Source organism: Candida parapsilosis, contig 005807 (assembly GCF_000182765.1).
Source record: "Candida parapsilosis strain CDC317 annotated contig 005807".
NCBI classification, from domain to species: Eukaryota; Fungi; Ascomycota; class Pichiomycetes; order Serinales; family Debaryomycetaceae; genus Lodderomyces; species Lodderomyces parapsilosis.
The window spans coordinates 1142481-1158782 of NW_023503280.1; the positions used below are offsets into that span (position 1 = coordinate 1142481).

General features: G+C 38.6%; 9 protein-coding genes across 9 annotated transcripts; 5 read left to right on the forward strand and 4 right to left on the reverse strand. All coding sequences in view use genetic code 12, as the record gives it.

The window, feature by feature from the left end:
- Positions 1-885: 885 nt before the first annotated feature.
- On the forward strand, positions 886-1632 carry CPAR2_805090 (uncharacterized protein; the record flags this gene model as incomplete). Its single annotated transcript, XM_036808392.1, has 1 exon — positions 886-1632. The coding sequence occupies one exon, from the start codon at positions 886-888 to the stop codon at positions 1630-1632; it is 747 nt and encodes a 248-aa protein (XP_036665133.1).
- Positions 1633-1693: 61 nt separating this feature from the next.
- Positions 1694-4561, reverse strand: RPN2 (proteasome regulatory particle base subunit; the record flags this gene model as incomplete). Its single annotated transcript, XM_036808393.1, has 1 exon — positions 1694-4561. The coding sequence occupies one exon, from the start codon at positions 4559-4561 to the stop codon at positions 1694-1696; it is 2868 nt and encodes a 955-aa protein (XP_036665134.1).
- Positions 4562-4823: 262 nt separating this feature from the next.
- SER33 (phosphoglycerate dehydrogenase) lies at positions 4824-6215 on the reverse strand (the record flags this gene model as incomplete). Its single annotated transcript, XM_036808394.1, has 1 exon — positions 4824-6215. One exon carries the CDS (start codon positions 6213-6215, stop codon positions 4824-4826), a length of 1392 nt encoding a protein of 463 aa, XP_036665135.1.
- A 963-nt stretch (positions 6216-7178) lies between these two features.
- KIP4 (Kip4p) lies at positions 7179-7685 on the forward strand (the record flags this gene model as incomplete). The annotated part of the gene is made up of 1 exon (XM_036808395.1): positions 7179-7685. The coding sequence occupies one exon, from the start codon at positions 7179-7181 to the stop codon at positions 7683-7685; it is 507 nt and encodes a 168-aa protein (XP_036665136.1).
- Positions 7686-8099: 414 nt separating this feature from the next.
- Positions 8100-8864, forward strand: CPAR2_805130 (uncharacterized protein; the record flags this gene model as incomplete). Its single annotated transcript, XM_036808396.1, has 1 exon — positions 8100-8864. The coding sequence occupies one exon, from the start codon at positions 8100-8102 to the stop codon at positions 8862-8864; it is 765 nt and encodes a 254-aa protein (XP_036665137.1).
- A 186-nt stretch (positions 8865-9050) lies between these two features.
- On the forward strand, positions 9051-10076 carry CPAR2_805140 (uncharacterized protein; the record flags this gene model as incomplete). Its single annotated transcript, XM_036808397.1, has 1 exon — positions 9051-10076. One exon carries the CDS (start codon positions 9051-9053, stop codon positions 10074-10076), a length of 1026 nt encoding a protein of 341 aa, XP_036665138.1.
- A 338-nt stretch (positions 10077-10414) lies between these two features.
- CPAR2_805150 (uncharacterized protein) lies at positions 10415-11530 on the forward strand (the record flags this gene model as incomplete). The annotated part of the gene is made up of 1 exon (XM_036808398.1): positions 10415-11530. One exon carries the CDS (start codon positions 10415-10417, stop codon positions 11528-11530), a length of 1116 nt encoding a protein of 371 aa, XP_036665139.1.
- A 143-nt stretch (positions 11531-11673) lies between these two features.
- Positions 11674-12411, reverse strand: CPAR2_805160 (uncharacterized protein; the record flags this gene model as incomplete). The annotated part of the gene is made up of 1 exon (XM_036808399.1): positions 11674-12411. The coding sequence occupies one exon, from the start codon at positions 12409-12411 to the stop codon at positions 11674-11676; it is 738 nt and encodes a 245-aa protein (XP_036665140.1).
- A 3253-nt stretch (positions 12412-15664) lies between these two features.
- Positions 15665-16105, reverse strand: MED10 (mediator complex subunit; the record flags this gene model as incomplete). Its single annotated transcript, XM_036808400.1, has 1 exon — positions 15665-16105. One exon carries the CDS (start codon positions 16103-16105, stop codon positions 15665-15667), a length of 441 nt encoding a protein of 146 aa, XP_036665141.1.
- Positions 16106-16302: the final 197 nt, after the last annotated feature.

Sequence of the window (16302 nt, forward strand, 5' to 3'; positions counted from 1 at the left end):
GAAGGTGCTGATATAGTGCATTTGTCCTATAAAAGGATTCAGTCTTCAGAACGCAATTCGGATTCTACAACACTGCTGTCTCCCATTTGGTTTAGTAGACAGACCCCGAAATATTTGCGAAGACCGATACAGTACAAAGTTGGTCAAAGTACCGAGCACAAGGATTCATAACTTGAAACAGGTAGATTCTTATGTCCCCATACAATGATGCACCATGGTTAAAAGAAACTAGGGGCCCTTCTTGGGTTGAACAATTTGACGAGTTCAAACATGCTTCCTATTTTGCTTTACACCATCTATGATGTGCGTCTAGGAAGCACTGTCTTCAAACCCTTCACATTTGAAGGAGTCCTTCCTAATTAACGGGATGCTAACAAATTTTGGCTGTTGCAACAATTAAATGAGTATTTAACGGGTAGTATCCTTCAGTGAACGGTTTTTCATAAGATCACCTCTTGCTTTTTCTTCTTCTTCCCTGATTTTGACACAAATTTAACCAAGTTATTTTGTGGAGAAAATGCATGCACTTGCATTCCAGTGGGGTGTTCAAACTTAGTTGGATATTCACACACGCGAACATACCACGGATTACTCTCGAATAGCTTAGCCTCCTACTACCACCCTTCTCTTTCGGTCCAGGTAGTTATAAAATGAGCTGGTGTGATTTTGGGTGTGATTTACCCTGCATATAATTATTTTGTTATGGGGGAATCTGTAAGGCTGCAAATGCACAACCACCGTGTTCTAGATCTCCTTGTCGTCTAAAAGCTTCCTTCTTTGAGAAATTCTCAAACATCCATCAATGTAGACCTCAGATTTGTTACTTTACCTTGTAAGTGTTGTCACCTATTTTGCTTTGAATTAGTGCAAACAAGCCAAACAACCATGCGCTTGTTCTTCATTCTTATATTCACTACATGTGCCTGTATCAAAATTGGACACTATTTCGACGAAGATAGCAATTTGAGACTAATCCACCAATTGGCAAAGCTTAAATTTAACTACGATACTTTCAACTCCTATCGCGAAATACAATCACTAATATTGCAGCCACTATTTGTAATCTATCTTCCATTCTCACAATCAATCGTATTCAATGAAAATATTCTCGATCCTTCAAAAGAGCCACAGTATATAGAACTATCATACCAGGAGAGCAATGTGACTCAATTATTTGCTGATAGTGGCTCACCATCTGATGCAGTTGATCCTTCAATAGTACATTGGACTCCATTGGGTGACTGTGTGACAAACTATGCAGGTGATAAAGCCACTTATAGACAAACATGGTCAATAGAGTTGGATTTGGGTGTGGACTTTAGAGTGAGTTATGGTGGATATTTTATCAATTTCGGACCAAGTTACAAGTCCGAATTTATATTGGGCAAAGGTATAGGTGGAAGTTATTCATGCGATGTGGATTCGGGAAATACTTTACAATTTGCAATACTATTCTCAGCATACACAGTTGAAGGAGTGAAGTATAGACATCTCCAGAGAAAGAAAATTGGTAAGGGTGTCCGATTTGGACGATGGATCCCCATAGCGAAATACGAGCAAATAGGTAAAAGTGATGTTCATGTTGCGTGTTTTACTCAACCACAGTATCTACGTTGTAAGAATCCAAATTGATAAAAATTTGATAAAGATTTGTATATTCATTATTGATCTATAGGTGATAATGACGTAGCCACTACTCTTCTAAATCTTCCCCACTCAATGTAAATGGCTCGGGCATTGGCGCTGTCGTTATATTTAACTGCCTAACTGTTTTGATAAATTCAATTGGTTCATCCGGTTTCGTATCTTGCAAGACAATAATACTACCAGTTCCTCTAAATTTTCTAACAGGCACGAATCTATCATCCTTGATGAAAGAGACGTAACCTGATTGCTGTGGTAACACTCTAGACAAGTTTTCAATCTTGTATGAAGTTTTTGTGTAGCGTATAGTGGCTGGCAAAGAACTAACCTCCTTGGCATCATCTTTCTTAGATTCATCTTTAGATGCCTTATTGTCCTTTGTCTCTGCACTATCCTCGGTCTTCTTCTCCACCTTCTTGTCCTCCTTTGTATCAACATCAACATCCATTTTGTCGTCTTCCTCTTTCTTGTGTTGCTTCTTTTTCGCTCTTGTCTTGGCTTTAGCAGTTGTTGACAAAACAGCAGTAGCCAACTTGTCTGGCTGCTTCTCCTTAGACTCTTCCACTTTAGGAGGATATTGGAAATACTCTTGATTTGCATGACAATTTAGTTCAAATTTGGGAATCTTTAAATCGCTACCTCTAACACCAATTACAGATGTTGGCGCAAACGACAATGATAAAAAGTGGGCCAATGGGAACCAGTACCAAGATTGAGCAAAGATTGCCAACCCAACGATCGCACTTGTATTCAATGTGTTTGTTTGCGCATTCTCTAAATTGATTGTCACATTTCTTCCTCCTGCATCAATGATACCTTGGGACAATGTGGCTCCAAATTTAGCCAATGCATCCTCGTGCTTATTCTTGATGGTATCGGCGTACTTTTTGGTAAACTCCTTCACCTTTGGGTACAAAAATTCATTCTGTTGAATCAAAATCATGGCTGTGGCCATCATTGCTCCTTGTCTGACAAAGTCAACGGCATCTTTGGTCAATGGCTCCAACACCTCAATTGCTGGAGCATAAGCTCTACCAGCACATGAAATACCTAATGCCAAAGCAGTTCCATATCTCACATGTGGGTTGTGTGATTGAGACAACAATTTAACCAATTGAGGGGCCGCGGTATAATCACGTATCAAAAGGAAACCCAAATTCAAAACAGCGGATCTTCTTACATCATCGCTAGGGTCTGAAACTGCATAGTGCAACAATTTCTTAATGGCACCATTGTCTCCAGTTCCAGCATATGCTAAACCAATTGCAAAAGCACCACCATATCTCAAGATGGAGGACTCCTGTTTCATCAAATCTTCAATGATGTAGTCAGCTTTCTCTTCACGTCCATAGTGCAACAAGGCAATACCGATTGCCAAACTCCTTATTATATTTTCGTGTTGCGTTTCCAAGGCATACGTCAACATGTCATGAGTGGCTGCTTCATTTCCTGATCCTAGTAAAACCAAACCCATACCTAAAGCAGCTGCTTGAGATGATGTAGCAGAGTCCGAATAAAGTACCACTTTCAAAGACTCATACAAATCCTCAGCTTGTGAGTCCATTCCTGCAACACCAGCACCCAAAGAGGCTCCATGTAATTGCACTTCGATATCATTAGTACCAGACGAGCTACTGTTGTCATCAATAAACTTCTTCAAGTATCCAACAACCTCTCTACCATGACCAGCGTAAATGAATCCCAACGCGAGTAAAGAACCACCTTTAGTATGAGCAGCACTGGAAGACCCCGGCAAGTATGGTTTCAAAATAGTACGTCCTTGAGAAAGGTTTCCTTTATGAATAACACCAAGGGCGGCAGTGGCTGAAAATTTTGACCAGTTAGTTGCTCTGCCTAGCCACTCCAAATTCTTTCTAAAGAATGAATCATCAGTTGTTCCAGCGTGCATATAAGCATTTGCAAACGTTACTGCAGAATGGAAAACAGAACTTCTTCCATCCAATAGGTTCTTGGTCTTGTTCAATATAGTGATATCTGTGTTGTTATTTTTGTAAAGAAAAGTATTGTCAAAATCAGAAGTTGGCACACCTGATAATATGTTCAAGATCTTTTTGACAATGATGTTCTCATTTTCATCCGGAAAAGATTTTATAACAGTGTCTAAAAGCTCCTGTGATGCTGTGTTTACCAAATCAAATGCAGCTTGATAAGCAATCAACTCCTCCTCTTGTTTAACCAACTCTTTGAACAAATTGATTGCAAGTTGTGTGTCATTCAATTGCACAATAATCTTGATAATAGTGAAAAAGTCTTGATGTTTCTTCAATGTCAACAACAATGATATCAAGGTGTTTAATACTTTCACCCTAAGCACTGAATTGGTGACGGTGGAGTTCGAGCACACCAAGACATAGTGTATCAAACCTAATCCGTATTCTTCATTTTCGGCAATTTGCTCTTTTAAAATAGATTCCACTAAGTCTAATCTATACGACTCTAGTGCAATACCCAATGTCAACTTCACTTCATTCACTTTTAAACATTTTTGCAACATCTTTTCGAAAATTGAAGTCAATCTGGGCTCTATGACGACCGAATCGTCGCTAAATTTTTGTTGAGATAATGCATTGTACAAATTGATGCATTTACTGACAATTGTCTCCACGTATTGCGATTGTTCTTCGACATTAAATTCGTCGCCCGCGTATAATGCATACCTTACGGAAGCTTCAAAGTCGCCCAAATTGTAATAAACTTTGGAGATCACCAATGCCGCCAATGCTCGTTTCTCAAATGCAGTATTTTCGTACAATTCCTCCAAGTCGGTAATGTTGTTGGCTATTTCTGCCCACAATTGATCAACCACATCATTCAAAGATGTTAAAGCATATGACTTTAAGCTGGGGTCTGGTTCCCCAAGTAATGCCAAATATGGAGCCGCCGATACTAATGCCATGCTTTCACAATCTTATTCGTTTCTTGAAATTGGTGTCTTGTAGATTAAAAAGGAATTGAATCGTTGTTCCTAATTGAAGGTGATTTGGGTTGGCACTTTTTTCTTCGATTCTCTGTTGCCACCAAAAAAATGAAAAAAAAGTGTTGTCCTACTTGCTACCAATCACGTGTGCCATCCTCCAACATTCCTTTCATGGCTTGATACAAGAGATCAAAAAATACTATATTAAAGGTAATTACATGACTATAAAAGCGTCTTTTGTTTAATACAATAAACGGGTGGCAATCTTATATGGAGTCTGTTCTAGCTGCTCATACAATGCCTTGATATCGCTGATATCCACATCTGAGATATCCGCCATCAAATAAGCAATATCACCTTGTGAATCACTGAATTGCTTCTCGATATTGTGATTGGACAAGATATTGTTGACCGTCTTCAAAACACCTGGAACATTGTGATGGATGTACAATACTCTGACAACATTTTGTTGGTCCAAATCCAATGGTCTTAAAGAAACCTCTGGGAAATTGACAGCACTTTGAGATGTACCTTCATTGATGTATTTGGTCAATGCGTTGGCAACTTCCACACCAATAGCTGATTGAGCTTCTTCAGTTGAACCACCAATGTGTGGAGTCAAAATGACGTTTCTCAATGATGTCAATTCACTAGCAAAACCATTTAAATCATCACTAAACAATCCTTCACCATTCTTGGCTGGTTCATGTGGGTACACATCCAATGCTGCACCAGCAATCTTTCCGGCCTTCATAGCTTGGACCAATGCTGGAATATCAACAACCGTTCCTCTGGAAGCATTTATAACATATGCACCGTCTTTCATTGCGGCAAATTGTGGTGCGCTCAATAAATTTTTGGTGTCTGGAGTTGCAGGGACGTGTAATGTGACAAAGTCAGCCTTTTGTAACAACTCATCTAAAGTTCCCACTTGCTTTGAGTTACCCAATGACATGATTGTCATGACATCGTAGTAGATGACATTCATACCCATAGCTTCGGCCAAAACTGACAATTGAGATCCAATGTGTCCGTAACCCACGATACCCAAAGTCTTTCCTCGGATTTCCCAACATTTGGCACTAACTTTGTTCCAAGTTCCGGTGTGCATTTCAATTGATCTGTCTCCCAATTGTCTAGCTAAGGTAATAATCTCAGCAATAACCAATTCAGCGACTGATCTTGAGTTAGAAAATGGTGAATTGAAAACTGCAACACCTGACTTGGCAGCAAAATCCAAGTCAACTTGGTTTGTACCAATACAGAAGCATCCAATAACAACCAAGTTTTTGGCATGTTTCAAAACTTTTTCAGTCAATTTAGTCTTTGATCTGATACCGATGGCATGCACGTCTTTAATCTTTTCCAACAATTCTTCTTCTGGTAACGAGGATTTATAAAATTCCACTTGATAACCTTGTCCTTTAAAGATGTTGATTGCAGTTTGGTTGACATTTTCCAACAATAGTATCTTGATATCACCAGTAGAGAATGGCTTCAATACTTTAGTTGGTTTCGACGGAACATATTGGCTCAAGTACGATTGGGTTGGTGAAGTCGAAACTGCATTGGGGGAGCCGGAAATGTTAACTGCACTCTTGAATGCATTGGCGATATCTTGAGGATTGGTCATGATGTAAATGAGTTAATGAACTTGAAATGATTGACTTTCTAGCCTGATCTGTATATACTCCAATTGTATGATTGACTATTTATAGCTTTAAACAAATTGAAAAATTTTTCTTTCAAAGAATTTGAAAAACAGCTTTTTCCGATGTTAAACAACAAAATGGTGATGATGATGATGGTGTCCAATGCAAACCCGTGTGAGTCAATTGAAAAAAAAAAAAATTAAAAAAAATTAAACGCTGTTCAGTTAAGAAAAAAAAAACAATTGATTATAAATTGCAATTTCCGGTTTTTGTTTGTTTATTTGCACGTGATATCACATCTTTTCATATATTGACTTCCACAATTGGAAAGCTCTTTTCCATAGTGGTAATGTGATGACCTGAAGTGCTCCTCAACCACATCATCGACCAATATCATCAATAGAATGTTAGAAAAAAGGTAGATCTTTAATATCACATCGCTTTTAATTCAACCGTTAGCGTCGTAGATAAGATAAGACAATAAAGTTGTACAAGTGTAAAGATTTTTTTGACTCCGATTTTAATCTGACTTCTTTGAGTCAGCCTGAGCCGCACTTTAAATCTTTATACCACCTACCACAAGGAACCTCTTCCGGGGCAAACTAAGGAAGTTTAATAAAAGCCAGTGGCTCACTTTGAAGTATGGCGTACTTCGCAAACTCCTTGGGAGAGGACAATTGACGAGCTGAATGCTTGTATTCTTATATTTTAAAGTTCGAAACTGGCTCTGCTGATTCAATTGGTGTCCAGAGAGCTCCCCAGAAGTACCCCATTGCGTTCTAGAACATATTTCTTGAAGAGGCTATAGACTAGTGGACAGTGTTTATGTGGCAAGTTGACTCTGTAGTGATTGTATGGAAACATGTTAGTGGAGGGGAAAAAAATGCGGGAAATGTAAACAAACAATCAACAGACACTTTTGGAACTACTGACTTCAAACATTAATGACAACAACTATCTCATCTATAGCCGCGAAAGTCAATGAATGCCAACTAAATGAAGAGATACGCAGAAGGGACCAAAAGATTGACGAGTTGGAGAGTGTTGTTTTACAATTAAAAATGCAACAATTGAAGAATGATCATGAGGAAGATAGAAAACTATTCACATTGGAAAACTCATTGCACAATATCAACAATAAGTTGACTGAAATGGAAATGATCAACGGGGATTTGAGGAATCATCTAACCCTTTCTCAAAACATTATTGAGAAGAAGAATGATGAAATCAAGAAATTGGAATTAGCACTCAAAGATCAACAAGCAGTAATAGCGAGAGAGACCCTCATTTTTCAACACAAATTAGACGTGCTCCAACAGAGGATTCATCAGGGTGCAGAAGCTAGGACTAACTTTTCAATGAAAAGACAAAGCGTCAAACTTGAGCAAAACCAAGCTTTGCCTCGAAACGACTCTCATCGTGAAGAAGAATCCCTAGATTCAAAATCATGAAATGGAATTATGTAAAATAGGGGACATCCCACCTCCCCCTTGGGAAGTGTCATTTCATTGGGCACAACTGAAGGGCATTTTCCTTTGAGGTTCCTTTTCAGATCAGCAAAGAGGTCGAAAATGGATGAGGGTGACCACAATGCAGTCGTTTTGCACAACCCAAGCCAATTAGGTTTTGGTTGACATGTATGGCAAACAACTGCAAAACAGAAGTGGAGAATTCACTTTGATTCGTCCAAAAATCCGTTATTTCCAAAGTTTTCTTTTCAAAAATTACCATCCTTCAGCAGCATACCGAATAAACAACGACTCCTTGTAGCCAGGAGGTGAAATATTCACAGTGAAATGAGGATGTCCACGTATTTCTAGATAGTCATAGTGGCTTTACTCATTTCAAGAACAAGAGCCTTCCCCATGGAAGAGCATAGAGTCTATGAGGTTGAAGAAGAAGAGGTGCATAAGTGGGTATTCACTAACAAACAGCATTTACTATCATCAGAATTATGGATCACTTTAGAAGGACCAACCCCGGAGTTCAATAAAACAATCATTTACTTGAATGAGAGCCAAGAAACGTTGTTACTTTCATCAACCAATCCTTTGACATTTTATGAGTTTGCAGCTGGTGATGCAAATACGTTTTTAAATACCGTTCCAGTCACGGGATGTGTGCGGATGGCGAACAACACGTCCAGTATCACTTATATTGATGCCCAAGGTTACTCACTTTCTACACCACCAGGACTAACAATTGGGGCTTCATTGTTGGTGGTGAGCTTAGCAAGTGATTACGGCTTTGACGGGTTGGGAACAAAGCTTTATATGAGCAATACTGTTATTTGTCGTGCTAGCCAAGGGGAAACAATCCAAATCCAGAAGAAGTTGAAATTCACCTCATTCCCCAAAGCACGATTGAAGAAACTTGTTTGGAAGAAAAAGCAAAAAGCAAAATCGGTGTTAGCTAGGGTCAAAAATATCTTCAAAACAAAGCAGCCAGAGACTGGTGTACAATCAGCTAGTGTTGGGTTTTGGACAGAGGGGAAATGGGAAGATATCTACACATTGTACAAGTATAAAAAATTGGGGTTGCTTTTCTTCAATGTCAACGAGTTGAAGCATGAGAAACCATTTTGTGAGAGTCGGCCTGAATTTCTTCAGTGTCTGGTCTTCAATCGTTGACAAGGTCCATCGTATGGGCAATCCAATGACTCCAAAATCCATTATGTGTTACCATATTTGTTTGCAATCATTTACGGCGAAACAGATTCTCCCAAATATAATTTGTTATGCTTGTATTTATATATTTACGCAAATGATTCCCGAGATTCTGTCTCTCGTGGTTATCCGTCTTGTCAATCCCACGACATGCGAGTTTTTTGTCACCTAATACTTGGGTCTGCTCTCACGGTAAGCCAAGCTTCAGGATATGCTCGTTCTGGTTCGTTCCTCGATGAGAAGCATGTTGTTCATGAAATTGATCAAGAAGAAGTGCATGCATGGTATTTTTACGATGAAGCTCATTTGACGAAATCACATTTATGGGAAGAGATGGCAAATGAAGAAGGAGCTTTTAATCAAACGGTGATTCATTTAAACAAAACCAACCAAACATTGGTGCTTACATCTCCTAATCCGCCCACATTTCACCAAGTGGATCTTGAATTGATTGGTATATTTACCGATGACGATGCTAATGAATTGGATGTGCTTTTACCAGCGAATGAAGTTGCAACTATGCTCATGATGGATGCAAAAGAAAACATTCTACAAATACCTTCACCCATTAGTGAGAACGTTCTACTTACAAGTTTACTCATGACCCACGCAGTTGAAGATTTTTCAGTTGCAGATTTTCTAAACGGAAGTATTCCAATTGATGTTGGATCCGACAATGACGAGGAGTTTGAGATGCAGGCTAAGAAGTTGTTGAAATTGCTTTTACTTCCGCTCAAACTATTGAAAAAGTTGCTTTTACTCATCAAGTTTCTCATTTGTCTACCATTTCTCATTATCAAAAAAATTATTCTACTCCCTTTCTTATTGATTAAAAAGATAATCATGTTGCTCAAAAAGAAGGTGTTAATTGCGATGAAGATGAAAATAACAGCTGTGGTAGTCAAAGTAAAGGATACGGCGCTGGGTGTGGCGGAGAAGACAGTCGACGTCACTGTTGTTGTTGTTGTACTGATTAAAAAAGTGGTTATTAAAACGGCGGCTGAAATTGACTACGACGTAAAGAATGTGGCCACAAAGGTAAAGATGACAAAAGATAAGATTGTAGATAAGATGATTATGGAAAAAATAAAGATTAATGACAAGGTGGATGCTAAAGTAGGTGAGGCGTTGATGAAGGCGGAAAGAACAAAGGAGAAGCTTTTTGGTGGTCAATGAATCATTGTGATTGTACCTTCCTTCATTTGAAGAAGAGTTGAGACTGCTTGTGTAATACTATTATCCATCTATTTGTCTTTTTCGTCGTTGCCTCAGGCCAAAGGGGCATCTTCTTTTTTTTTGCAGCAGAATTTTGTTATGCTGGGTAATACACAAAGAGCACCCACTCATTTCAATTTGAAAAGTTTGTTATGCATACTCAGATAGCGCCTATGTGTGTTTGGTTATTGTATTTTATGAAGCTCGATAGACCACAATTTTTCAACCACTCTAGTTTAATTGTTATGTCACATTAGAGTGTTCATCTAGGTTGTACATTTATCCAAAAAAAAAATAGAATGAGAATCGCCAAGTTACTACTCACACTAACGACATTGTTGACGGCGGCTGTCTCCGATACAGAAGTTTACACCGTCTCCAAGCAAACTCGTGATGTTACTCAATTATTGAACCCTATGGAGGAAGAACATTTGGTTCATGAATTTGAACAACTGGATGATATTCATTCATGGAGGTTTTACAATTATAATCATTTTGAATCATCACAATTGTGGCAACAATTGAGTGTGTCGACACTGGAGACTCTGTTTAATCAGACTATTGTCCATTTAGTTGAGACTAATGAGACTTTGATTCTTTCGTCGTTGAATCCCGTGACTTTTTTTGAATTTGAAGTTGGGTCATTTATGACTGGAAAACTGAATATGACTTCACGGGTGGACTGGCTCAATGACATAGATGAAGAGGCTGATTTTGATCAAAATGCGGCTACTATTTCTGCTTTTCAAAAAGCAGGTTTAGCTGCATTTACCGAAAACGACATTGATAATATCGATAGTAATGGTGATGACGAAGGAAGAGCCACAATGGTTATTCAATTTGACCCCGATAGTCAAATATTGAAGAGTGCATCACCCAACATGGCTATCAATTTGTTTTTAGTTAGTCTTTATGTTGAACTGGGAGCTGAAGGGGTGAAGAACATGGTGATGAATGACGATACGATATTTGTTGTCCCCAGTGCTGAAGGTGATGTTGAATTTGAAGCTCAAGGAATATTGAAGTTGATTATTCTCCCCATCCTCAAATTAAAGAAGTTGATATGGATAATTGAGAAAAAGACTATTGCCTTGTTGGTGAAGCTTAAAGAGTTGACGGTTGCTATATTGAAAAAGACAAAAAAGATTGTTATTTTGATCACCATCAAGACCAAATTGATCATTTTAAAAACGGCTTTTATTATCAAACAGAAGATTAAAAAGGCGAAATTGCTTGTTGAAATTGTGGCGATTGTAACGAAGGAAAAGACGAAGTACAAGATTAAAAAGACGTTAATGATTATTGCAATGTTGAAGGAAAAAGCTAAGGATAAGGTGCGCAATAGTAAAGAAGCACTTAAAGCTGCAAAAAATAAAATGAAGAAAGGAAGTGGAGACTGGAGTGATAGCGATTGAGCGGTGTGGTATTGAAGTAGCTCAAAATTAAAAAAAAGTAATACACAATTGAATATTATACAAAACCAGTAATAATTAAAAAAAAATAAGAAACTCTTCTATCAGAAGGAACCGAAAAGTGTTTTTGGAGCCAGTTGACTCGTTTAAGCAGCACAAACAGATGTGTATAAAACAACCAATTCCAATACCGCGGTTGCACCATTTTCCAATACAGTATCTGTTGTTATAGTCTTGGTTTCGTAATCACCTTCAGGAACATCGGTTGGAATAATGATTACACTGTTTCCAGCGGCAAGTGAAGCTGAAGGAGCATCAGAGGCGGCGGAAGTGACTGGAGCTGATGACGAAGAATCTTCAACTGTTGAAGATGGAGTTTTATCTTCTGATGAAGAGTTTTGCTCCGTTGGGGAGGAGGATGATGAGGGGGAGTCTGAATCTCCAGTCTCTTTGGCAGTAGATGACACGTTCGATGAAGTTGGCGGTGGTGATGCAGAAGTGGTTGAAATAGATGAGGTTGTACTTGGCGAAGTTGATTCAGCGGTTGGCGCACTGCTCGAAGTATCGTCAGTTGGAGTAGTAACAGTAGTTTCAGCTGTCGAATCATCGTCATCATCAGTTGGTGTGGCTTCAGCAGCAGCTAAAGTTGTAGTTTGAGTGAATACCGTAGTTGTAGTCAAGACACCTTCTTCGTTGGTCCATATGTATACAACACCATTTTCCTCTACAACTTGTGGTACTGTAGTTGTGGCAGTGGCCTGTGGAGTAACTGTAACAACTGTGGTTCCATCGTAGGACGTGGTATCTTCATCAGCAGCATTAACTTTTGATAGTAAAGAGGTTAAAGCGACTAGAAGCAATGAACTTGTTTTCGTCGACACCATGATTCACCGATGCTTAATATTTGCTTGTTGAAAAGGTAAAGGGGGGGGGCAGTCTTTGTGGGGGAGATTAGAACTTGGTTTTGTTTGGTTGCCAACGACTTATACAATGATAGGCTGCGAAAAGACAAATTGTGGTTCGTAAATGCAAATCGAAGGAGAAATGTCAAAAAAAAGTAGCAGTATAGAAGTGTCAACAACAATGGAGAAAGGAGAGTATGCATTATATATACTCCAATGCTGGTAAAAAGGACTATACACACCAACGCATTTATTTTGGTGTGGAAAGCCAAAAGACAAGACTATTGTGTATTATTTTATTTTTTTGATGGGAAAATGCTACATAGCACAAACGCCGAGACTATATTCGAAGTAGCTACACAAAAATGCAAGCTTTTAGCATTACTTGCATATAACCAATCAAATGAAAGCATCTCTTCTACTCATAACGGTAGTAGCAAGTAAAGTGCGAGTACAGAAAGTTCGAAAGAGACTTTGCTCGAAAGACTTATTAAAGTCTGTAGTGTGTCGTGGAGTAATTCCAATGGTGTGGTATATAGAATGCTCCTCTTTCATTCGGTATTGTATGTGAAAGAAAATATTTGGTAGTTTTGTGCTATTGATTTTTTTTTTGTTTACAGTTTTTAGCCAGCCACGCTTTTGCATCTTGTCAATATTCCAGCGAAGCTATTTTGTCCTCTTTGGGGAAAAGATGTTTACTTTCTTTCATTCACAATGTTTGTTGTCATTTAACTTTTTTCTAATTGTATTCTACTTAGACCATGCATTGTACTGGCTCATCTGATTATACGCCTTAGAAAAGTATTACAATAAGAAAATAGCACATAGCAAGTAAAGTTTGTTCGATGATCGAACATGCCAAATTTTGTACATTTGCATTCACGGTGTGTATGATGTACGTCAAAAAAAATCATTCGAGATCTAACATCTTGAACTAAATGGTGATCCAGCTGTTTCGTAAACATTAGTAGCTTAAAGATGGAAGGGAGGAGTAAAAAGGGAAGCATATACTCAACCCCGCAGCAAAGGTTATGAACTCAACGGAGCTCATCCACTTTTTCTCAAACCTTCTTCTCTTGTCAATGAGTGTAACCCAACCCATTGTCCAAGTGCTTTATTGTTTTGTGTCTGTTCCCAAAACAAACGTGTTGTTTCCTTAAAAAGCATTTAACCGTGATTACATATCGGACTGGTTTCCATTGCATTTTTAATAATGTCCGCGTGCACCGAATTAGGTATTCTTCGGAAACTATAACCATCGTAGTTGCTGTTGTATTTCATCAATCACAATGTAATACAACTGTCCTCTTTTTTGTGCAATATTCTACACTTTCTAACCAAAGCTAAAGTTTTCTAATCTTTTAAAGTGGAACGGACAATGCCCATTCATCTCATTAAACACCACCATGCACGCTTTCATGCGAAGTTTAAAATTTTTATCTGAATTAGTATTCTGAAACTACAGCAGGTTAAGCTCTTCTCAATGTTGGTTTCGGGCGAGCAACTCCTTTCGCTACCTTCGGCAAACTTTTTGAGTCCGTAGTATGATCATCACGGGAACCTGCTACCCAAGACTACATCAAATTGTGTATTTGTGGTTCAATATTTCAGCTTCAATATGTATTAGTTTAAGCTTGACACTGTCTTTCAGCTGCGTTGTAAATTTCGAGCACGTTTGGAAGGGGAAACATTGAGTATAACCTATAAAGGAGCTTTGCAGCTACTTTGCTAGTAACGTTGAGCTTCTATTATAGAAAGCTAGACTTTGGCGAATTTACTTCTGGGCAAAGGTTTGTAACCACCTCCTTTATACAATAAGTTTATTTTTTTTTTTAAACTCTTCTTCCGAGGAGTAAACGCGTGAGGAAAGCAATTAAACAAACCCTCAGACTTTACTTGTAATTGACCTTTTGATTAAATTGCTGGCTCTGTCAACCATGGGCTTAAAGTGAAAGTTACAAAAGTTGATGTTACACAGATTGTTCTACAATCGTATATTGTAGTTTTCCACGTTGTCCTTTTTGTTCATCAATTCTTTACGAGTGGTTACACAAACGTCCACGCAATTTCAATCTGTAAAAGAATACAAAGCAGCAGAAGGAGTAAAAAACATAGTTGCTTGGCGGTGCATAGTGAATTTCAATGGAAGCTCCAAACTTTTTAAAAACCAACGAGATTACGATGGTGACGGCGCTCATTTTCTTGTTAAAGAAAAGGGGTGCGTAAGTGAAAGCCCACCAGCATGAAGTTTAGTTGTGTTCAGCACTGGAGAGAACGCAATCTCAACTGCAAATCACTCTGTGACAACATGTTGAAAGATACAAAAAGCGGGCCCCCTATTTGCTACCAATTCAAAGTCATAAATCATTTATAATATTCCGTTTGTAGGTGCAACAGCCAGCACCACACAGCAAAATTTATAATAAACCCCAAAGATCTGTCATAGAAACCATCTACGAAATGAAACGCGAGACTATTAATTCTTTATGCAAGATCATTCTTCGATATAGCCTAATATACGTATATATTGACGTCATCCTTTCAACCCGCACGGCTAATCATGGAGCCTAAAAATGAGTGTAAAATTACTGAGATATGATTGAGTACAATTATTGTAACTTGCTAATCAATTGATACATCTTAGATCATTGGACAGCTAGATCCATTCAATAATATATTTATAACCATTCCCTGGGTGTAGAAGAGCATTATTCTAACGAACCCAGTCGTGCAATGCTGTTAATAATGACTCTCATAGCAAGAATATGACACGCCTAACGGCTATGCAACAGCTTTTATCTGATGCCCACCACAACACAACGCACAAACTCTCTTTATATAATTATCCAACTTCAAAACATCAAACAGATTAACTGCTCTGGCAAGTTCCACTGTATGCCAAATTCGGTTCCCTCAACTGTGACAGATCACCACTCCGGTTACGGAAGAACTTGAAAGTGTGGTGCATAACACAGGAACTTAAAGATTCGTACCGTGTGGACATACACGCGACTGGGATAGGCTCACATGCGAAGTCTAATTTACCAAATGGGCGCGAGCTGCCACGGGAATAAACCACTCTAGCAGCATATCACTGTTCTGCGATCATGATCCACCGCATCACTAACATGAATTGACACTACCCAGAATTGTGCAGTACTGCACCGCACGCCAAGTCTGGCACTAAAGTGACAGGTTACATACTTTTTGCATCCACCTAAACAATCACTGTAACTCAACTTTCACCATGTGTGCGACTCTTAACATCTTTGAGCCCATCTTCTAACCTTGGATACTCTTGGGCTAACTTCTCACTCAACATATTTCCTAATTTTTCAAACCCTTGCATTTTGCCCTTAAGTTTAGCATTCAGCTTGGCTGTCACTTCAATAAATTCTCTTGTATAAATATCGGGATTTCTCCCGTCTTCGATATACGAGACTACATCAACAGGAATCAATCGATCTCTCAAATCATCGCTGTGAGAAACTGTTTTCAATTGATTGGTCAAAGTTTGTATCTTGTTTGACAATGCGAGGTTGGATTGAGGAGTTCCTTGATTGTCGTGAACGAGAACACCCAATTCAATAAATGATTCAATCAAGTTGGCAACTTTTTCTGCTGCTTGGATTAGTGGTTTGTTGTCCTCGGTGGATGTAATCAGTGTAGTTGTCATTATGGCGAACTCTTTTTTCTTTGTAGAGATAGGCGCTGTTGGTGTCTGGTGCCACTAGCGTAGATTCAATTTTTTTTCCTCTCTCGTCGCATTCTATTTTTTTGGCAACTAATTTTCTTCCTCAATCATCTACGCAGTCCCAATTTGCAATTATATATCATTACAATTGGGAAAGTCAACACTGTCTAAGAGCCGCC